Genomic DNA, 23833 nt, shown 5'->3' on the forward strand with positions numbered 1-23833 from the left:
ATCACAACCTCCCAGTTCTCTGGGTTTTATGCCAGCTGGAGGCTGTGGGTGGGCAGCATTTCAGCTAAGGCAACTGGGAAAGGCTCCGCTATTGGCCCCGAGCTCCGTGGAGGCTCTCTTCCAAGTTTATGCGTGTCAGGAATGCGTGAGCGTTTTCACTTGGAAAAGGAAGACTTCCTTGAATTCCGAGAGTGTCTTAACTCCTCAGATATCTTAAGACGCAAGATCAACAATGACTAAGGATCGGAGTGGCTGAGAAAGCCTTCCTGGAATTAAATCCCCAATGACAAGCAAAGGGAGGGTTGCTTAACGACGAGTGATTGACGATAGCTACGTTCCCACAAAAAGGTACCGCCAAAAAAACCAAAGCACATTGGGGAGGGGTGGGTCTCCGTGACGCGTGAATTCCGTGACTCCGTGAATTCCGGCTAGGGAAGGTATTTTGCATGCTGTGCTTGCCCACGGTCGGAATCCCTTATTTCTCGGACCTGCGTTTCTAAGGTTCTTACGACCTACCAAATCACAGAGGATGCGTTCCCCAGACGCAGTAGAACTACAAAAAACAAAAAACGCGGGTTGACCCGCTCGGGGCGTATCCTGACGTGCCAAAACCCTCGCCGTGTAATCGGTACATTTCCCCACTCCCCGCTCTTATCAAACGGGCCACATCCTTTTCCTATGCATAGAACGGCGCCCTCCCACCCGAAGCGTGGTGGGTGGGGGGGAATAATAAAAAAAAAAAGGCGAAGTCGCGCGTTCCCGCGCCTTCAGCCAGTCGCTGCCTACGTGGGCGGCGTGTCTGTCCCGCGCGGGGCCTTGGAGTCGGGGGCGAGCGGTTCGTTCCGAGCGCCTCCTCAGCGGCGGAGGCTGAAGGAGGCGGCGATAGCGGAGGAGGAGGGGGGGCGGGCGGGAGGCTGTTTTTTGCGAGAAGGCGGCGGACGGGGTGGGACGAAAACCCGCAAGGAAACGGCAAAGGGTTGGCCTGAGAGGCGAGCGGCTTGCCGAAGGCATGCAAGGCGGCAACCGATTGCAACGGTATGTGTTGTGACGGGGGTGGTGATGGGGGTTGTGTAAATGGTGAAAAATCAGGGTCCCCCCCCCACTTTAACTTTAAAATTGGATTCTTTCCGCGCGTCGATGACTAAATGCTCGCCTCTGGTTTCTCCCCCCTCTTTTTTAAAAAACGTGATAGATGGGGGAGCTTATTCACACGTTCTTTTTCCCGGAGCGCTTGTGTCTCTCGATTTTTCTGCCTTTTTTGAATTGGTTTCCCTCTGAATTTTCATGCAGAAGTAAGGAGACCTCCCCGAGCCATCAGATCTTCTTGGAGGGTGGGTGGGGGTGGGAGGGGGGTGGAGGGTGCATCCCATCCACCTGGTAGCTTCTCCAGGTGATTGCAAGCTGATCTCTTGCAATAATTAGTTTTGGGGGGTGGGGGTGGGTGAAAGGTTGCATTAGTCTAGCCGCTGTCGAAACATTTTGATCCAAAGACCCCTTTTACCTTCTCAAAAGTGATTGAGGACTTTGGTTTATGTGGGGTACATTTATTGAGGTTGGTGCATTAGAAATTAAAAATGGAAACGTTTTAAAATAGTTATTTGATTTTGCAGATCCAGGAGGACCTCCAGGGGTCTTCAGAGCACCCGTTGAGAGCTATTGCATTTGTGTAGTTAAGGCTTCATTTCCTTCAACTTCAGAGGAATTTTCAAAAAGGAAATAGTGTAATATCATTTTTTTTTCTTTCATAACTGACTGTTCCGCCCCTTCCATTGTGTTGGTTGAGTTGTGAAAGATCACCTCCTTTTCCTGCTTGCTCCCATACTGCTGAGTTTAAAGGATGATGGGGGAGAAAATCACTGATTTCTTCCAACATCTGCCCTTTAACTTGCACTTTGCAGCATGCCTTTGCAGTTTTCTAGCACTGCGAGATATTTAATCAGTGCTCTGTTAAACGAATGCAAATTTGTATTGGGGTGTCTCTTAAGTTTCAACTTCTATGGGGAATATCTACTACCCAAAACCTAGATGTATGTGGCAGCTGCTTATAGACATTTATTAGCGAGTGAATGACCTTTCCTTCCCCTATTGCTTCTCATGTTCAACAGCTGAGCCCTGGTATGAAAAACAAGCTCCAGAGCTGAAATCCACAGAGACCTTTTGCAGCCCTCAGATTTTTTTATTGGGTGCAAAGTATAAGGTATTTTGGAATATTCCGAGAAAGTCCAGAAGCACCTTCTGAGAATGTCTTGCTGTTCAGGAAAGGGCAAAAGACAAAATGCTGTGTATTTTAAAATGAGTTCTCACACTGAATTTACTCTCTGTTGGTAAATATGTACTGTTATCTTACTGAAGAGGAAATCTGATACCATATCAGTCAGAATTACAAAACCAAAAGTGAAGTAATAAGAAACTTGCAAACTGGCTTTAATTCATGCTGGACCGCCTCCTTCTCAGTTTTTTGGGATTGAGGACTATTGACATTCTGTAGAACTTTTCTTTTGGTAGAACTTTACTATCTATATAATTTACTATTGAGTTATCAAATTCTGGGGGGAAATTTAGCTTGAGAAATAAGGCTTGCCCAAGATACCATGGAATTACTCTGTAGTAAGATGGGTGGCCAATGAATTTGATAAATACATAAATGAATCCCTTCATCAGCGTGACTAAAGATGTATTTGTCGTTGTTACGTTCTTTAGATCTGTAGTTGATTCCTGGTGACTCTATGGATAAAAGCTCTCCAGGTTGTTCTGCCTCTTACTGAATAGCCAAAAAAACATATATTACACTCCAGTTGTATGTCAGAATCACTGCATTAGAGCCATGGTGGTGCAGTGGTTAGAATGCAGTACTGCAGGCTAGTTCTGACTGCAATTTGGCAGTTCAAATCTCACCAGGCTCAAGGTTGACTCAGCCTTCCATCCCTCTGAGATTGGTAAAATGAGGACCCAGATTGTTGGGGATAATATGCTGACTCTGTAAACTGCTTAGAGAGGTCTGTAAAGCACTTTGAAGCCGTATATAAGTCTAAGTGCTATTGCTATTATAGAGTTCTTGAAGGTGCATTTGTATAGCTTCCTATGCTCTGCCTAGCCCCCTCGTGTGCTGTTGGTTTCTCCTTCAATCCATTCTTGTCCAGCATTATCTTTTCTACTAGCCCTCATGATGTGTCTAACATGGCTTTTGTATTGAGATCCTTGCTTCTAATGAACATCTGAGATTGATTTCCTCTAATACTCTGGTTGGTCCTTTGGGTTGTTCAATAAGTGTAAAGCAGTTTCTTCCAGCATTGCAGGAGGCAAATCTTTTTCCTAAATTTGTTCATCCGTTGATATAAGCCCAGTGTATGTGGACCATTCTAAATTTTGTCTGAAATGTCACAGTAGTTCATGAGTTTATATGCACTCCTTTTTGTTCATCATTCTTTCTCTTTTGTACAATTATCTTTACCAATACTGCAGCCTAGAAAATCAAACTTATCAACCATCTCATTATTTGTCTTAAATTCCTCTAGTTTTCTAGTAGACATGATCTTTGTTTCCTTGATGTTCAAAGAAAGCCCCAACCTTTTCACTTTCCTTTTTTAGAATTGTTCGTCTTAGATATTTTCCATTTTTTTTGCAACAGAGACAGTGCCATCTGTATTTTAGCTTCAAACACCTCCTGTCTTTTGAATAAATTTATTTTCATCTCCTTGTGTATTGCTGATACAAAATAAGAAGAGGGAATTTGCAAACGTTTGGTGGTTCCAGTTAACTTTATATTAAGCATGTACAGTAATTGACGATTTTTTTTTTAATTTGAAAAGAAAAAACCTGGAGAGAAAGAGGAACAGAAAGGGATGAATCATACTTAGTGATTTCTTACACCATTGCATCTTTCTACCTTAGAAGCAACAAATATAATACCATATTTTTTGGACTATGAGACACACTTTTTTGTCTCCCAAAATGGGGTGAAAATGTCTGTGCATCTTATAGACCGAATATTGCCAAAGCCCTGCCCACCTGCCAGCCGGTTTTTTTTTGCTTCTGCACGCCCCATTTTCGGGCCTTTTTCAGGCCTTTTTTTTGGGGGGGGGGACATTTTTGGGGCTTTTTTTCTGCCTGTTTTTGAGGCTTTTTTTGGCCCATTTTTGAGGCTTTTTTCAGTCCATTTCTGAGGCTTTTTGGGGTCTATTTTGAGGCTTTTGGGGCCTGTTTTGAGGCTTTTTTCAGCTCGTTTTTGAGGCTTTTTTCAGCCAGTTTTTGAGGCCTTTTGGGCCTGTTTTCAAGACTTTTTTTGGCCAATTTTTTTTGGGAAAAAACGGCCTGGAAAAAGCCTCAAAAATGGGCTGTAAAAAGCCTTGAAAATGGGCCAAAAAAAAGGCTGGAAAAGGCCTGAAAAAAGGCCTGAAAATAGGATTTGTGGAGGCCAAAAACTTTTTTGTTGATTTCCTTTTCTAAATTTAGGTGCATCTTATAATCAGGTGCATCTTATAGTCTGAAAAATACGGTAGCTCCTGAGAAAACAGTTTTTGAAGCTTATTTGGTGAATACCCCGATCTTTTTTCTCTGGTCAGTTTTACTTGTTATTGGATCCCTTGCCATATCACATATTGCAGCTCTAAAAGTGGTTGATGGATTAAATAGTTTGCATGAGCTATTCTAATCTTTACTGCCTGGGCTTGTCTATAAAGCTTTTGACCTTAATGACCTCAATACAGTATATTCTTTTGGGGGCCAAAGAGACACAGCTTGTCCTAGTATGCATGTGCTTATGTATGTGGGAGTTGGATATAACTTCCTCTAAAGTGCTTTTGGGGGGTACACATGTTTGAACAAAAGAATGACAGATGCTGGTAGACTCCAGTGATTCTCCCCACTCTGCTGCCATGGGGCTATGCCAATTCTGCCCTTTTGCAGAAATAAATCCAGATACTGTCCTAATTCTGTGTGACTTTAAAGTAGAAGCTGAGCAATGATCCTGTTTTTAGGGGAAGTTATTCAGGGGTAAATCTCCGTCCTCCTTCCAGAGATCAAAACAAACCAGAACATTTCTCAGAGCTTTCTAATTCTTTAGGATGAAGGACCTTAATAAATCTTATCTTTATAGAGTTAGAGTCCTCTTTCTAAACTGGTCACTATATGTGGCCGGAGCCAGATGACTTTTGCTGATATTGGAATGGCTGAGCAGTGTTGGACCTGATTAGTAGCTCAGAGGTAGAACATCAGGAAATCCCAGGGCTGAAGATTGGACCAGGAAATGACAAAAAGGATTTCTATAGATTTCTATGTGCTAGTTGTTCCCGACTCTAGGGGTGGTGCTCATCTCCGTTTCAAAGCCAAAGAGCCAGCGCTGTCTGAAGACGTCTCTGTGGTCATGTGGCTGGCATGACTAAACGCCAAAGGCGCACGGAACGCTGTTACCTTCCCACCAAAGGTGGTCTCTATTTTTCTACTTGCATTTTTTACGTGCTTTCGAACTGCTAGGTTGGCAGAAGCTGGGACAAGTAACAGGACTCACCTCCTTACGCGGCACTAGGAATTTGAACTGCTGAACTGCCGACCTTTAGATTGACAAGCTCAGCATCTTAGCCACTGAACCACCACGTCCCTTTCTATAGGATTATCTTGATTTAATTTTAACAGAATTTTTCAGTCCTTTGGTTACCTGCCATTCAGAAAATGAGTGCAGTAAAAATTAGAAAATGGAATTCTATGTATACTTATTTTCCCTCTCCCCCCCCCGCTATAATTTGTAAGGATATGAGTAAATTGACCTGCCTTGCATAAAAATAGTGAGATGGTAATTGTAAGTGGAGCCCCTTGCTTAGGAGAGGAGAGCTGCTTGCAAAGAGAACATGAAAAATTATGGAAGTGCAGCAGTCAGTTTTCCTAGGTAGACTGAATAGGAAACCTGTCTAGATGAGCTAATTGTAAGGCCACATTAATGGACTCTTGCAAGTCTGAAAATATAAATCTCCCACTGTCTCTGCTACAGCCTGATAAGTCTTTCTGAGTTTCTTTCTCTGCCTGTTATGCGCTTGTGACTCTGCCCTCTCTTATCCGTAGGCAGCTGCTTCTCCCTTCCCAGCAACCCTCAGGGTCATTCCCACATATCACTACATCAGCAGAGCTCCTCAGGGACAGCTATAAGAATTCACTTCAGAGCAGGTCTTTTCTTTATCTAGTCCTGATGAGAGAAGCCTTTGCTGGCTTGCTAGAAATCCCAGATTTGGAACAATGCAATGAACCCTGACCTTTCTGAAGAGCCTAAAAACCTGGCTCTGCCAGTTAACATGGACCCCCCAATGGGGGGGGGGGCATCACAGTATATATTTTTTTTGTCCATTAGTTAAAAGCTTGAAGTAGTTATTTCTCAGACAGCTCATTGATGAAAAGCAATTAATTGCACTTAAGTGTGTCCCAAAAAAGTTTTGTTTTGAAAACAGATGTCATGTTAGCTAAGTGGATTGTAAAGTGTAATGTAACATAACAGTGCTATAAAATGACATGTAACCCCAGCTTTATTTTTAAGAACTGTAGATTTTTTTTTTTTAAAAAAGAAGCTTATAATTCTCTAATAGCTGAAGAGCTTCCCGAACACCATCACTCTGCTAAACAAATAATTCCCTCAACACTGTCAAACTAGTTACTAAATCTGCATTACTATTGATCTTCTCATCGTTCCCATTACCCATCTCCTCCCATTTATGATTGTATGACTGTAACCTTGCTGCTGGTATCCTTACGATTTATATTGACTGTTTCCCTATGACTGTCATTAAGTGTTGAACCTTATGAATCTTGACGAACGTGTCTTTTCTTTTATGTACTTTGAGAGCGTATGCACCAAGACAAATTCCTTGTGTGTCCAATCACACTTGGCCAATAAAGAATTCTATCTTTTATCTATCTTCTTCTATCTTTTCTTGGGAAAGATACCAATATAAGTGAATTGATACATTTTTAAGAAAAGAAGCATGAATTAATTAGTCCTCAGATACGGTATCGCAATTGGTATCGCAATTGGTATCGCAATTGGTAAGGTATCACAATTGGTAATACAGGTAGTCCTCAACCTACAACCATTTGTTTAGTGACTATTCAAAGTTACAATGGCACTGAAAAAAGTGACTTATGACCATTTTTCACATTTAGTACAACCTTTGCAGCATCCCCATGGTCATGTGCTCAAAATTTGGGCACTCAGCAATTGACTTGTATTTATGACAGTTATACTGTTCTGGGGGTCATGTGATCATCCCTATTTGTAACCTTCCTAACTGGATTTTGACAAGCAAAGTCAATGGGGGATTTGCTTAATGATTACATGATTGGCTTAAACAACTGTGGCAAAAAACTCCTCAAAAATGTGGTGAACCTCACTTAACAACTGCCTTGCTTAGCAACAGAAATTTTGAGCTCCGTTGTGGTTGTAAGTCTAGGACTACTTGTATTTTCTTTAAACATTTCACACAACTTTTCTATAATTAGAACAGTAATACGGTGAAAAAACAATTCAATGTCAGTAAGAGAAAACAATATGTATGACAATATTAAAAATGGCAGTCAATTTAACCATATGCTAAAGCACAAAACCATCAACAGTGCTCAAAAGAGAGTGGAGGAACATGTGTAATTATAATAGCACACACACAAAAAAAACGTGTTTAGATCATTTTGGGCCATTGTTTATTTATTTATTTATTTATTGTTCAAATTTATATACCGCCCTTCTCCCAAAGGACTCAGGGCCGAAGATAAAAATACATAGAATACAAAATTTAAAAATAGTTTAAAACAAATTAAATAGTATTGGCCCACGACAATTAAAACACTCTCAATTTAAAATCAAATTAAGAACTAAATTACTCAATTTTTTTTTTTTTTTGATTTATATGCCGCCCTTCTCCGGAGACTCAGGGCGGCTTACAAGGCGTTAAGCAATAGCCTTCATCCTTTTGTATATTTTATACAAAGTCAGCTTATTGCCCCCACAAACCGGGTCCTCATTAAAAGAGTTAGGCCAGCCCGGCTTGTTGGAATAGAAAGGTCTTGAGGGCGCGGTGGAAGGTGCGTAGATCTGGAATCCTCCTTATCTCTGGGGGCAATTCATTCCATAGGGCAGGTGCCCCCACAGAGAAGGCTCTCCCATTGTTGCTTTGCCAATGTATTTATAGAGATCAAGAACTGGTTTTACGGGGTGACTTAGTACATTGTGTAATTGTTGGCACCAATACAATGCCATTTTTTCATGAGAAAAATTATACCAGCAGTTTGGTATAACTGACAAACAAAATCAATGGGGAAGTCAGGTCACAGCTGTGTCACTGACTTAACAACTGCAGTGATTTATCTAACAACCGTGGCAAGAAAGGCTGTAAAATGGGATAAAACTCACTTAACAAATATCTCACTCAGCAACAGAAATTTTGGGCTCAATTGGGGTCATAAGTCAAGGACTACTTGCAGTGGGATATGCTTTTGCCCTTTAATTCTTTACACATGACCAAAATTGTGTTTTATTGATCTTGGCCCATCTTGCACTGAAACGACCACCATCCCAATTGTATTAACAGGAGACAACAATTGCTTTTGAGTGAATTTTCAGGTTGGGGTTTTGCATCACAAAATAACGTTGCTGTAAAAATTAATGTGTTCTCCTATTGATAGGAAGAATACTGGTTATTGGTTATTGCATATATATATGTATGTGTGTGTATCAGTAGTGGGTTTCAAATCCTGGCGCTACCGGTTCGCTCTTAGTATGCATGTGCAGAGCGTTTTTGATGGCGTGTGTCCCACCCCTGCCACTACCGGTTTACCCGAACCGGGGCAAACTGGGAGCCACCCACCACTGGTGTGTGTGTGTGTGTGTGTGTGTGTGTACAGATGCAGATTCCTTTACTATACAAAAAGAAACAGGTTTTTCCTTTGCACTAAAATAAGTTGTTTCCTTCATTTGATTGCATATATAAATACTCTCATTTGAAAGCAGGGTACTTGCTGACTTTTTTTATTGGAAGCAGGGTATTTCCCGAGGCTATTAATCAGAGTTGTTAATTTCCTGTCCCTGGGATTAACTGTTTCCAGTCCACTGCAACACTAGTTATAATAAAGCATGCTGTACTGTATGAACAGGGCCAATTTCTCTCCGCTCATATGATATATTTAACATCATAGACAACACATTTACTCTCAGTAATGTTTCCATCATGTAAAGGAAGCCGGAGATACGTCCAGATTGTTCTATTGTGGTGCTCATTTTTATCCTCTACAGTAAAGCGATCTGTGGGCTGGATGGGTCATGCGCAGGCCATGCCCAACCCAGCTCCGCGAAGGGGGAAAACATAATGAAACGTCACGTGACGTGGCGAGTTTGACAACCGTCTTCTACAGTATATTTGGTTTTTTTTTTATACTATTTAATTCTTAATGTGGTCGTCTACATTTTTCATATATGTCATTTTTATCCATCCAGAGTCACTTTTGGTGAGCCTATGCCAATTCAGTTAATAAGCAAATTAAAGAAATGGTTGCGGTAACCTCCCTATCTCCATTCTTAACTCTCGTTTCCTTTTTAGCTTGGAGCTACTGTTTGGAGGACGTCATCTCCACATGGGTGTGTTTTCCAGCTAACACAGGGATGAAAAGGAAAACAACATTTTCATGGAACCCAGTGAAACAGAGCAAAATTTCTCCCTGCGATCGATACAAACATGCTTGCTGCATCTGTAGGGGATTCCTTTATGTTTATGGTGGCCGGAGAAATACTAGTTTGAGTGATTTCTGGAGATTCAAAATAGGTAAAGTATGCTCTTTCTGGTTTTTTTAGGCCATGAAAAGAAATGCCTAAAGCTACAATCATGCAATCCTGTTGGAGTGTATTGTTGTTTTTGAAATGGCCACCAGGCAGAGGTAATGGCTTTTTCTGTAATGGCTTTTTCATTCCAAGCAAGATAATCTGGAGCATTTTAATAATCTAATTAGATATTTAATGAGGTGTTATATAGCTATAACTATGAATCGGTTATCAAATCCGTTTTTATATACTGTTTTTGTTGCCTTCGCAACCATGAAGAGGTGACTAGCTAATTCCTATTGGAAACAGACTGGCCTCAATGATATATTCCAGCAAGACTGCATTTAAGTTACTTTTTCAGCTAGTTGTGTAGTATCTAAAATGTCAGCGTTCCAGAAAAAAACCCAACTCCAAGTAAAGACGCAGAAGCAAGCATTTTCCAAAGTTCTCTTTACTAGAATAGGCAAACTGGCACATCTGGGAAAACCCGAATCTGAAAAGCCCAGGTTTTCCTTCAGTAAGTCAGAGCTCCCAAAACCAACCCCTTTCTCCCCAGTTGGTCACATGCTCCAATCAACGTCCGTTTCACCTCAACCCAGCCCCTGATCCCTCTTCCTCCAGATGCTGGATCGCCCTGACCTTGACCGACAGGAAGAATGCTATTATGTCTACTAACCCCCTCTCCTATTTTCCCACACATGAGAAGGTGGCAGCATTGGAGCTTCCGGCCTAATATGGCTTCCAAAGCTGACATAAAATGGTAGACTGCTATGCAGATAGTCCTGGACTTACAACAATTCGTTTGGTGACTGTTTGAAGTTACAACAGCACCAAAAAAAAAAAAAAAAAAAAAAAAAAAGTGACTTACGATCTTTTTTCCCACAAGCCAGATTCACTTAACAACCGTGTTACTAACTTAACACCTGCAGGGATTCACTTAACAATTGTGGCAAGAAAGGTTGTAAAATGGAGCAAAACTCACAACTGTCTTGCTTAGCAGTGCAAATTTTGGGCTCGATTGTAGTCGTATGTTCAGGACTACCTGTAATAGAATAATAGCTTTATATCTGGAATAGAGGGACGTTTGTTTCATAGTGGGAATGGAAATGGTCCAAATTGGATTTTATGAAGACTTGATTACAACATGAAAACCCCGGGACTTCACAGGATACTTGACTGTTGCCAAGAACATAGGGCTGAAGTGACGTTTTCAAAATGCACAAGTCTGCAGCCAAAAGGAGTAACTGAGCCAATTCTTCTCCTCCCTCTCTAATGTCAAACATTTGTGTTCTGATGTTATTCCCTCTATATTTCTCTGCAGATAGCTAGTGGGACAAAAAAGAAAAAGATGTCAGGAGGTATTTGAAATGCATGTTTAGCTAAGTGTTCGGGAAGGGTAAAAAATTGGACCTATTTTTCAGGGTGCTATAACCCCAAACCCTAACCCTAACCCATTCATCCAGGATGTGATTTGATTTGCAGATTCTGCTACTAAAATTGTAATTTCCAAAGAGAGCAAGTGCAAATGCTAATCAAAAAGCTGCATTGATGTTATCATACGCTTTCTTTCTACTGCAGTGACTAATGAATGGGAGGAACTGGAAAATTCAAACGATGGCCCAGAAGAACTGGAAGAGCACACAATGGTGGATTATCAGGCAAGCTATATTAGCTATAAATCACTTTACAGGGAATCCCCAATTTACAATCACAATTGGGACTGGAATTTCGTTTGTAGTTGATTGCAGTTGTAAGTTGAGGTACCCATGTGACGAGCTGATTTTCGGGCCATTTCTACCATGGTCATTAAGCAAATCATGTGATTGTAAGTCTGAATCATATGGTCAATAAATGAATCATGTTGTTCTTAAGCAAATCCATTCTACTAAATGGATTGGTTCCCCCCCCCCGAAACTAGTAAATAATATTGGAAACTGGCAAAAAAATCATTGCAAATCATGGATCATGTGACCATGGGATATTGTAACTGGTCGTAAATATATTATAAGTTTTACATTAATAAATACATTTACGACCAGTTACAGTATCCCATGGTCACATGACCATGTCATGTCACCAATCTTGGTGGTGGAGTGGTTAGAATGCAGTACTGCAGGCTACTTCTGCTGACTGCCGGCTGCCAGAAGATCAGCAGTTCATTTCTCACCAGGCTCAAGGTTGACTCAGCCTTCCATCCTTCTGAGGTGGGTAAAATGTTGGAAGCAATATGCTGACTCTGTAAACCGCTTAGAGAGGGCTGTAAAGCACTGTGAAGCTATATCTAAGTCTAGGTGCTAGTGCTATTGCTATCTTATGATCAACTTGGATGGCTTCCAATCAAACTAAATGTGAGCTGAAATGCAGTCATATGACAGGGATGACACCATGTTTTACAATAGGCAGAGCTGGAAGTGCTTTGTGGGTTATAAAACACCCTTTCAGAGACTGTCATAAATTTGAATGGTTGTTAAACATCCAGTGGAAAGTTGAGGGCTACCTGTAGATTGTTTTCCCCTTTTACTGGCATTTCATTGGCTTATTTGTTCTTATGGCTATATTGCATAGATTTATATTCTGCCATTCTTGAGGGAACTCAAAGACATCCTCTAATTCTATGAGTTAGGTTGACAGAATGATTGGTCAGGGAGTTTTATAACCGAGTGTGACTCTTGGGTTCACCTTAGTCCTAGTCAAATGAATGGTTCTAGTGTGGCTCAATCTGATAATGGGCCTACTCTGTATCCCCCTGCTTCAAGTTAGGAATGTCTGGGGATTTTTGTTGTTGTTTTAGCAGCTGAAGCTGATCTCTTCCTGTAGCAGGATTTCCTGCAAGTGAGCTAAACTATTATAAGAGAGTTGTCAAAAGAAGAGGCTAGGACCCTCTTCAGTTTCCAAAGTGGATTTCTTCTAATGTATGCATTTAGAAAGGGAGAGAATAAGCACACCTAAACTCCGTTGCCTGTCACTTTTCTCTTGTTTACATGGTCTCAATTATAACCTTTTACTATCACTACAGCTGTGATACAGCTGACTTAGAGAGGGAATGATGAATGTTGCTGAGGTTGGGCCCCTTGCTTAGAGGAATAATGAAATACATTTTTTTAAGGCCACTTTTAAAAAAAACCTTCTGAAACAGTAGCTCTTGTGCAGAAGCTGTCAAAAAGACTTTTCAGGGAGCACTTTTTTACAAATTTTATTTAAAGACTCTTTTTCTGGGGGTCTTAACACTGTATCATCTGCCAGGCCAGTACCATAATGTTTGCCAACCAAATGCTTCCAGCAGTTATGATCCACTAGAGGTCCACTTTGATTGGCTTGTAGATCCAAATGGTATAATCTAAAATACTTGGAAGGTCTAGGTGGAGGGAGGGACCTTGTTCAATTACAATAATCTGTGTGACCTCTATCTGTTGTGCCTATTGATGCCATCTGTGCTGCTTTTCAATTGTAGTTTTAATGAGGGAAACACTTAAATCAACTCAATCATGAGTAGCATTTTGCACAACACTATTAACATAATACTACCAATAACTGGCTTTTGAAATAAAAAAAACTGTTTGAGGAACAGTTTAGGTTTTAATTCATGCTGAAAAATGAACTATCACTGGATATTGTGAACTGTCACTGGATATTGTGGATATTGTGGATTGGAAACTGGATTAAAGTAACTTTATGGACATGCATCCGTTCTTTGCTTCCCTCGTTGATGGGTTCTAAAGTCATACTGAAGCATGGTTGAATATTTTTGATGAAATGGATTTGAGAAGAACATAGAACCATGTGAAACTGACATATAAAGAAGTGGTAATTTATAATGCTTCCTGATATTGTAATTATAGGAGCTTGAAGATGTTTGTATTAAGCTTATCAAAGAAATGAAACTTTCAGACTTTGGTTTGAATCTCACACTGAATGGCAAAGAACTATAGAAAATGCAAATGTGATTCACTGGAAAATTATTATTGTATTTTCAGGATATCCTGTATATCTTTGGTGGAATGGTGGATTCAGCTTTCACACAGAAGAGAAATCCTCTATGGATGTATGACACAGGTGTGGAATGAGACAGATTTTATCCTTCCGATATATTTATGCATGTATTTCATAAATATGTACTAGTTTGTATCAGTGTATTTTTATTCATGTACAACCTATTCTGGAAAGGGTTGTAGATAAAGAACAGATTAACATATCAAACCAATAATAGTCTCCTCCTCCTCTTCTTGCATGCTTGTATGGAGAACTAAGAAGATACTGTAACTTTTTTCTCCCCACAGAAGCTGAGCCAGACAATTGCTTTGTCTAAATTGACCTTAGTTGAGCTAACCTTTTAGATCAGGAGGGTCAAGCTCAAGGCCCCCAGGCCGGATCCGGCCCACGGGGTGCTTAGATCTGGCCTGCGGGGCTGCCCTGGAAACAGTGAAAGACTGGCCCGCGGTGCCTCTGTCTGTGAAAACGGAGCTCAGGAGGGCTGTGCACGGCCCTCCCAGGCTCCATTTTTGGCCACAATGGCTTCCTACAGCCTTCTAGCACTGAAAACGGCAAAAACTGTTTTTACTGCCAGAAGGCTGCAGGAGGCCATCACTGCCAAAAATGGGGCACAGGAGCCTGTTTTCTCTGGCACAGCACCCTGGCCACTCCCAGCCCAGCCTCTGAGGTCAAACACAATCCTGATGCAGCCCTCAATGAAATCGAGTTTGACACTCCTGTTGTAGATCATGGGTATCAAACTTGCCGCGTCACGGCAACATTGCCATCACGTGACGTTTTGCTACGTTTTTTCCATTCGCGGAGCTGAGGTAGGCGTAGCCTGTGCATGACCCATCCGGCCCACGGGCACCAGTTTGACACCCCTGTTCTAGATTGATACTCTTCAATGGCTTCAAACCTGTAGTATTCAACATTAACTTGCTCAAAAATCATGGGAATCGTCATCTGACACACATGAACAGCTCTAGATTGTGATATTTGCTTTGCTGTTTAGAAACAGTTCCTAAAATGAAGAGAACATTGCCATTCACTGCCTTGAGAATTGTATTGGGAGCTGTATTTATATTGCGTGTTGTTGGTAAAGGAAATACAACCTGCAACTTTTCCTGCCAATCTCTCCTTTTAGTGCTTGCATAGCACTGCAAGCAGATCAGTAGCACCTTCTTGTGGTTAATGCTATGACTGACATTTTATACACTTGCAGATGCAACCAAGTGGATAACCTGCCGGTTCGCAGCAGTAGCGGGTGTGGTAAGGAATAACACAACTAAATATAATGAATCATCCATGAAACCTGTTGCTTTGTTGACCAAATAGCTTGCTTAGTTACATACTTTGAAAAGTATGCTCCAGACTAGACGAGCCACAGCCATGAGGTAGCAGGATAAGTTTAAGATGATGATGCTTTTGGTTTTCTGGGTCATTCACATAATTGACACGTCACGTTTGGAAATGAATCTCTTTAATTCTGAATGTTGAAATAAGAGTGGTTCTTTGGCTGCAATTAATTTTATGTATGCGATGTATGCACTGTCGAACTATTTACTAAGTCTGCACTACTATTCATCTTCTCATCATTCCCATCACCCATCTCCTTCCACTTATGACTATACGACTGTAACTTTGTTTGCTTGTATCCTTACAATTTATATTGATATTGATTGTTTCCTGATTGCTTATTTGTACCCTATGATTATCATTAAGTGTTGTACCTTATGATTCTTGACGAATGTATCTTTTCTTTTATGTACACTTGAGAGCGTATGCACCAAGACAAATTCCATGTGTGTCCAGTCACACTTGGCCAATAAAAACTTCTCTTCTCTTCTCTTCTCTTCTCTTCTCCTCTTCTCTTCTCTTCTCTTCTCTTCTCTTCTCTTCTCTTCTCTTCTCTTCTCTTCTCTTCTCTTCTCTTCTCTTCTCTTCTCTTCTCTTCTATTCTTTCACAGATTGAATTCACTTGTTAAAGTTACTGGAGTTTCCCCATAACCAACCTGTCTCTCCCTCTTTTCCCATCCCCTTCCTCCCTGCAATTTAAATCCTGCGTCAGACTAGCCACTCTATGAATATGTTAGCTGTAGTTCACAAAAGCTTATGCTTTTTAATACATGTTGTTAGCTGGAAAAGGCACTACCAGCCTTCCTGTATTAAATGTGGAGAAACTCAGGGAGCGGAAGGCATCTGCACTACCACAGTTCTTAACTCAGACCAACCAAGAGAGCTCGATTCAATTCCTAGTCTTTAAAGGGGCATGGTCTTGTGTGTGGCTCTAGGCAAAACAAATGTGGAACATCCATGCATAGATCCCTCTAGTTTCCTTACAATCATGGTTCCACAGACCTAGTCAAAAGTTATATTTTGACAGTTTTGACTTCTCATTTTCCTTCCTGTTTAGCAGTAGAACATCATCTGTATGATGTAGGAAACTTTGAAGTCATTTCTTCTCCAACCTCCACAAAATATAGTTTAATATATAATAATATATTTATGGAATCTCTCTATTTTCTATCCATCTATGTCTTTATATCTACATACATATGCATGTGCATTCTCTTAATTTATGGAGATGTTCAATCGTTTTAGTGTGATTCCATCTATAGCAGGGGTCTCCAACCTTGGCAACTTTAAGCCTGGCGGACTTCAACTCCCAGAATTCTGGGAGTTGAAATCTGCCAGGCTTAAAGTTGCCAAAGTTGGAGACCCCTGATCTATAGGGATAAATGTAAAGAAACCGGAAAGGAACACTATTTTTGAAGGATGTTGCTAAAATGTGCTGGGGAGGACATAAAGGATTTCCATATGAGTAGACCAGCATGAATGCCTTAGGACAGTGTTGGCGAACCTTTTCGGCACTGAGTGCTAAAACGGGGGCGCACACGCACACCAGAAACTGGAAGAGCAGCTGCTCGTTGCACATGCATGTGCAGGGAAGATGATGATCTGGTTTTTGGCACGCACGTGCACTGGCCACCTGGTCTTCCGGTTTCTGGTGAGCATGCGTATGCAAAGACCCAGCTGGCCGGTGCGCATATGCATGCCAGAAACTGGAGGATCATCTTCCCTGCATGCGCATGCACACCGGGCTGCTGCTCTTACGGTTTCCGGCGCTCCCTCACATGTGAAGACCAGCTGGCCGGCCCACCGGAACCCAGAAGAGCAATGGGCAATGGCTGGCGTGCCCAGAGAGATGGTTCTGCGTGCCACTTCCGGCACGTGTGCCAGAGGTTCGCCATCACGGCCTTACGATATCTGCCTGCTTTCTATTGGTGTGATGGCAACGATAATTAAGGATGGTTGGTTCATTTTTTCTTCACTCTCCATCTCTAGGTTCAAGTTCCTGTTAATCGGAAGGGCCACAGTGCTGTGGTCTACAGGGGCAATATGTATATATATGGGGGCTACATTGACATTAAAGGTGCTTCCCAAGAATTTTGGACCTTTCATTTTGGTAAGTTACATTTTCTCAGCATTATTTACCCATTACTCATCTAATGGGTAAATAATGCGAGGAAAAACCCTTTGAAACATCCAAAATGTATTGTACCTATTTAAAAGGTAATGAACTCTAATAACCATCTTCCTTCAGATACAAAACAATGGGCCCCTCTATCAGCTGCATCCAGTGGGAGTAGCCCAGGTCCCCGACATGGTCATTCTGCTGTGGTTTATGGCAATGGCATGTATTTGTTTGGAGGATTAATGGGACTGAGTGAACAGAAGGACTTCTGGATGTGGGATTTTATAGCCACCAACTGGTCCAGTATCAGGAGAAGGTAACTGTTTGAATGTAACTTCGCTAGCAGTTGCAAAAGGAGTTTAAGAGGGTGAAGATACAACTGTTTCTCCCCTGCCAATTGTTCCTAGAGTTGCACAGAAGAGCAAGTCAATCTTTTTACACATTAGCCCGTGAAGACTAGCATCACAATGTTCCACTTATGTTAGCTGGGATTTAAAGATGTTTGCACATCAATTGAAAATAGGGAGAAGGTTGTCCAAGGAGGACTTGAGTGGCATGGGAAGGCACAGGCAAGGAAAGAGTTGAAGTTTCTAATATGGGTACTGTTGGAAGGGAGGGTCTTATTTTTCTAGAAGCAAACATTTTTGATTACATGGTTCACCCCTTTTATTTCAGCCATTGCCCAGTTATGAATGGATAGTGTTTGAACAGAGGAGACAATTTAAGGAGCATGGACAATATTCCCATGCCTTTTAACAATACCCGAATACATAATTTATGGGAACTGTTTGGGGTGGAAAGTATAGAAAGTGGTTCATGACTTTTCCATGCATTACCCTGACTGGAAAGAAGCATTGGGAAGTTGAGCCCATTTTGATGAGCGTAAGTGTCACCCTTGTGCTGATTTATCTCTGCTGTGTTTGCCTCCAGCCAGGGACCTCCAAGAGTGGTGGGACATTCGGCTTTAATCTTGGAAGATTCCATGCTAGTCCTTGGCGGAGGACTTTCTAGCAATAAGCCAAATAGTACTTTGTGGCAATATCATTTCCCATCTCAAATGTGGATAAAATTGCCTAGCCCAGTGGCGCTTTCTTCCAAAGCATATCACCAGATGCTGCCAACTGGATTTGGTTCCCAAGCGGCTGCTGATTGCCCACTGAGATCGCTTGGTTGCTTGAAGTCTAAAGAAAAGCGTTGTTCAAAGCTACTGACTCTTTCTAAACAGCACACCTGTTTCTTTGAGCATCTTCACGAGGAGCCCATGTACCAGATACTCAACAACGAGGGTGGCTCCGACATAGAAATGAAAACGTTTTGCCAGTCTTCAAGGGATTCTCTAGGATTCACTTCCTATCAAACCACATCCAGTGCAGAATTGAATTCAGATCCGGCAGCAGAGTTGCTGTGTGAAGAAAGAACCTCATATCTCAACATTGCCAAGGAACAGGAATTTGCCACCATGGATCTAACAAATAGAGGGTCAAGCTTGGACACTCTGAAAAATGAACATGGAGACATTTGTGAATCCTCTGTTGTGATGCTACTTGTTGGCGGTAAACCTCTGTCCAGTTTGTCTGCAATCTCATTTTGGCAAATTGAACTAAACGGAACTTAAAATACCAGACCACTCTCAAGAGGTAGAAGACATGCCTAAGCTCAGTGAAGTCAGCATCTAGGAAGAATTGCAATTGTACCATGAAACCTAAATTCAAACTTTGTATGACCCCCGAAATACACGGGAATCCGTAAAACATTTAGTGTGAGATTTTTTTCCACCTCTTTGCTCTGTGGACAACTTGGGTCTGCAGATGTAGATGAGGCAGCATGAATAGGAAACAGCAACAGCAGCCGTTTGTTGCATTCATTTTTTTGTGTGCATGTGCCATTTCAAAGCCCTTTGCAAATTGCCTGTATAAAGGATGCAGTGAAATCATTCCCATGACTAAGCTCAGTTCAGCAGCTGCGTTGGCATGGCAGGCTTATATGCTTATGCAAGGAAAACTTAAAACTTAACCATCATTTATTCAGCAAACCCAATATTCTGCATTTGCACTGTAAACTAATCTTGTGGATTCTGATATATGTTAGATTAACAATTGTTTGGCTATCTTAACAGGTTAACACAGGTGCTTCCTCTATGATCTTGAGTTTGCAGTTGAAATGATATTTGAACGGGGGAGGAGGGTGTTTCTTAGCATTTGCTTAGCTGTTGGACTGTACTGTTTAAAACAGCATTTCCCCTAAATATGAAATTCATCAGGCTCCTATATTAGCTCCTCCAATACAAGTTAAAGTGCCAGAGCCATATAACTTTATAGATCTGTAAGAGTAATTGTGTCTGTTCCAGCACAGTTCAGAGAATCTTTATTCACATCGAAATAAGGTTCTCCAGTTGTTTTTGTTGTGGCTCTTTCTGACCCTACAACCCAGAGAGTAGTGGCATACAGGCAATTACTTCTGCATTACAGCACTCTCTTTCCATAACTTGAAAGTGGCCTAGAAATAGATCTCCGAATATGATCAAAATACATTCATCCACTCTAGCCGTATCAATTTGCAGTATTCCATGCATGTGACGGATGACATCAGATTAAAGTCTCTCTTAATCTGATGTCATCCGTTTTATAATATCCCCTACCAAGTATGCAACTGCAAGCACAACTTGGCCTTACGCATGTCACATACAAATAATTCGATATCCTGCAGTGATGCTTCTTGGTTGTTGTTGTTTTTTGTGAAGCTCACACTGCCAAGAATGCCTAGGCATGTTTTGTTTCCAAAATCACAGAAGAAGGATTTTGGCAAACAGTCAACTATATAAAGAAGTTTGGCACTGAGAGTGGAACATGGGTGGTCAGCTTTTCAGGCCAGGGAGAGGCCATTTGTGCAGAATAGAAAAGGGAAAATGGTTTTCAGTTGGCCTAGTATTTTACTGATTTAATGTCATTAGTTTAACATAAAAAATCCACATTGGGCCGATCCTCTCTGTCATTTCACAGACATGGCTATGTATTTTCTGGGACGAATTCACTGATTTAACATTTTGGAAATTGGCAAAATCATTTATTTTGCTCCTTATTTTTATTTTGCACCATCACAGTAATGTCAGAAGTGATTTTGCTATTACTCATTCAACTGCAGTCGTCTTGTTGGAGGAACGCATGCTGGAGGGGAGAGAGCTGGAGCATATCTCGGAGGTGCCAGGCAAGGATCTTGTGGAGCGCCCGGAGGATGGTCGAGGCAATCAATATAGGCCTGTAGTCCCCAGGAGACGATGGATTCTCTGTCTTCGGTATAAGGGGCGGCTGTGACTTCTGACGGGGTTATGGCTGCCATGAGGGACCACAGGACTGCAGGCGGCTCTGCAGGTGGCTCTGCAGGTACACTATCATCGATTGTGCTCGGTGTGGTGAATACTGCGCCCAGTATTCTTCCATCTCCGGCGGCACTGGTGCCGGTCCTTTGTACGCGTTTCTCCAGTGTCCGGACAAGACAGTGGAGGCAGCTTCGTAACACCGGAGCTTGTAGTTTTTGAACGTGGGCATAGTTTGCTCTATGGAAGGACTTATTGCTCCATTGGCAGTTCGCTCCAGCAGGCTTGGTCGCCGATAGCTTCCACGTGTGTGGGAACCAGCTTTTGGCATGCTGGTTTAGTCGGGCCCTGCACTGCTTTCTGCTAATCTCTCCGTTCTGAAAGACTCGGGCGATCTGGGCCAGCTCCTTGGCCCCCATCTTGGTCTTCTTGAGATGGTTAGCCACGGCTACCAGGAGGGCGTGTCTCCATGAGATATCAGTAACAAAGCCCGATCCATTTGTGGGGGATGCAACCGGGCTGGTGTGGTGTGTAGTGGAGTCTGATCTCTCTGGGTGGTCTGGTATACGACGGTGCTCTATTCTCTCTGGGGGGTCAGTTGCTGGAACCCAATTGGTCAATTGAAGATGCTTTTTAATCGCTTCATGCGATTGACCCAGGAAATAGGGTGCAAGGAGGGTGAACAATACTGTTTTCATCATTCCCCTCTCCCAGTGTCTGTCTGCATGCTTTTAGTGCTTCATCCTCCTCCTGGGTCAGTGCCAGGCGTTTGGTGGGAAGGGCTGCTACGTGCTCGGTGTTCACCTTTGCCGGGTGGCGGTGTAATTGGTGTTGGTTGAGGCCCCTTTTACTTTTAAATTGGGAACTACAGAAGCACGGGAAGTTATGGTTGTCCGTTCTGTGTTGACTATTGGCATTCTTGTCTGTTACTGGTGTTCATAATTCCGGGGGGATTAGTACTGATTCTATATTAAGGCTAGTATCTAGTAACAGGCCCTCCACAAAGCAGTTAGACCTGTGGAGGGCTGGCTTGGATCTTAGTTCTGGCACTTAAAGTGCCATATCCAGCAGTCACCACTAGGAGGTGCCAAGCCTGTAGCTACGTCCCTTTTAAGAGTCATAGTTACTTCCAACTGCAGTCTATACGAAATACATTACACGTTGAGAAAATGATCCGTTGAAAGTTACTCTTTCTTAATTTTTGAGAGGGGAAAAAATAATGAAGTATATACAGCATCAGGAAAAGCCTGCATGGTGCCTTTTTGAGAATGCTTTTTTTTTTTTTAAAGAAAATGTTTTATATGCTACGAAAGTTATATTTATTAATTATATTTTTATACTGCCTGAATCTTTATACCCGGGCTAAACTATATTAGTTTAATTTTGTAAATATGTTATTCACTGTGATTTTAATTACTTTGTTAATAATAATAATATGTATTTCTGATTTTTTAAAATGGCGGCATATTGAGGGGGGGTGGGGAGCCAAAAACATAAACTTGCTGAATGATTTGCAGCTTGGCTGAAGATGACTGAACACTTGATATGTTGTAAGACACATTTCCTGGGGCATTGCAGCTGGGAAACAAGAGGAGTTGTTGATTCTTCATTTGTATGCTGATTGTTCCCATTAGGGATAAAAAGTCAAATATGCGGCCCTCCTTTCCCCTCCTTATTGCAGCTATTTTTGTTAACATTCGCTTATATGTTATCACCAGGAAGTAGAAATGTAGGGTCACTTCTGCTGCGAAAAGCAGGATATCACTCCAAACCAGGATATCCTTAAGGAAACAGACGATTTTGTCAGCGTTCTGAAATACATGGATCAGCAGCTAGAGCATTGTTCTGCTAGAAGAAAAAACACTTAAGCAGACATTTTGTACAATTGCGTTGTATTTAGAAATAAACTACAACTTTTATGATTGATTCCAAGTGGCCTACAAATCACAGTTGTTGTTCCCTTATACAGTATTTAGCGCAATCATTCTAGCATAATTTGTACATCTGGCATGACTTATTACACACACATACACTCATACACACAATACTTAAAAAAATAAGTTATACTTTGAGCAACTACATCGTTTAAAAAGATACAAATACAGTAGTTAGTCTGAGATTTTTCTTTAAAAAAAAACAATCAAAATAGAAGTTCTTACATACTTCATAGTAAGTTTGTCCAATTAGGGAAAACATGTGAGAACAAAGGAATCTGTAATCAAAACAATCACATTAGGAATGTTATTGCAGAATGCTCTGTAGTTACTCCACATGCATTCTGTTTCACAGAGAATAGGTGAACATTTTGCTCCAAGAGGAATGTTAATGCTTAGCGTTAATAACAGAGGTCCAAACTGTTCTGCCTCAATAATCACAGACACTTTAGTTATGGAGCAACAAGGTGTGGTTCCACTTGGGGCATCTTTGCCCAGAGACACAAGTACTGTAATGTGTGACATGTAAAGAAAAAGAGACAAATCTGGAATGACTTTCGGCTTTATGCATGCAGGCAAATTGCATTTGTAGGAAAAACTTCACAATGATTTTACCAGAGGAAAAGCTTCAGCAGTCAAACAAGATTGCCCGTTAAAAATGCAAGCTAATTTAAGCCTCTTTGGACAGCTTGAGAGTGAACAATGGCTGGTAATAAACACAAATTGCAATTTTGCATTCATTAGTCAAAGTAAAAGAATCTGCTGTTTTGGTCCATTTTAATCAATCACAAGAGACACTAAGGCAGTTTCCACCAGATACCCTATTAGAGACCTGAAGCCTGCAGTGAGGCTGTTCTCTTGACAAAAGGCTTTCAATTCTTTATGTTGTGATAGCTGTAATTTTATGTCTTTGTACATAACTGCCAAGTAGACTTTACCCACTGATAAATATGGTGCTGATAATAATAGTATTCCATTTTCCATACCACATTACAGTTTCCTTTTTTTAAAAACTGAAAATAGGTTATGTTTTGGAAAATTCTGTCAGTTATATTAAGGATCAAGTCAGTAAATATATTGCCAAACGAGGCAGTGATACTGTAATTTAAGAGTAATTCCTAATATATATATATATTATAAAGCAAAATTGAGAACTAGCTATCTTAATTTCTTTTGTTGTCACGGCTGTACATCAGGTTAGTAAAATAAAATGACAACAGCCATTGGATTTTTTTATTTAAAAAAAAAAAGTCAGCACACAAGATTCTAGTGGTTAGGATTATCCAGACAATTCAAAGTTAGCAAAGCTATCTTTCTGGATAATAGGCAAACAGCACCATGTTCACCAACCT

The 23833-nt window shown here is 41.2% G+C and overlaps 1 protein-coding gene across 1 annotated transcript; it reads left to right on the forward strand.

Annotated features, from left to right (window-relative positions):
• Positions 1-326: 326 nt before the first annotated feature.
• LOC139322193 (rab9 effector protein with kelch motifs-like) lies at positions 327-22485 on the forward strand. The gene is made up of 8 exons (XM_070951245.1): positions 327-348; positions 9570-9791; positions 11366-11445; positions 13762-13840; positions 14982-15028; positions 17105-17225; positions 17364-17550; positions 18165-22485. Exons 2-8 carry the CDS (start codon positions 9632-9634, stop codon positions 18847-18849), a joined length of 1359 nt encoding a protein of 452 aa, XP_070807346.1. The 5' UTR covers positions 327-348; positions 9570-9631; the 3' UTR covers positions 18850-22485.
• The last annotated feature ends 1348 nt before the right edge of the window (positions 22486-23833 follow it).

This window comes from Pituophis catenifer, unplaced genomic scaffold, assembly GCF_029215685.1.
Source record: "Pituophis catenifer annectens isolate HBS135680 unplaced genomic scaffold, rPitCat1.0.hap2 SCAF_1, whole genome shotgun sequence".
NCBI lineage: Eukaryota > Metazoa > Chordata > Lepidosauria > Squamata > Colubridae > Pituophis > Pituophis catenifer.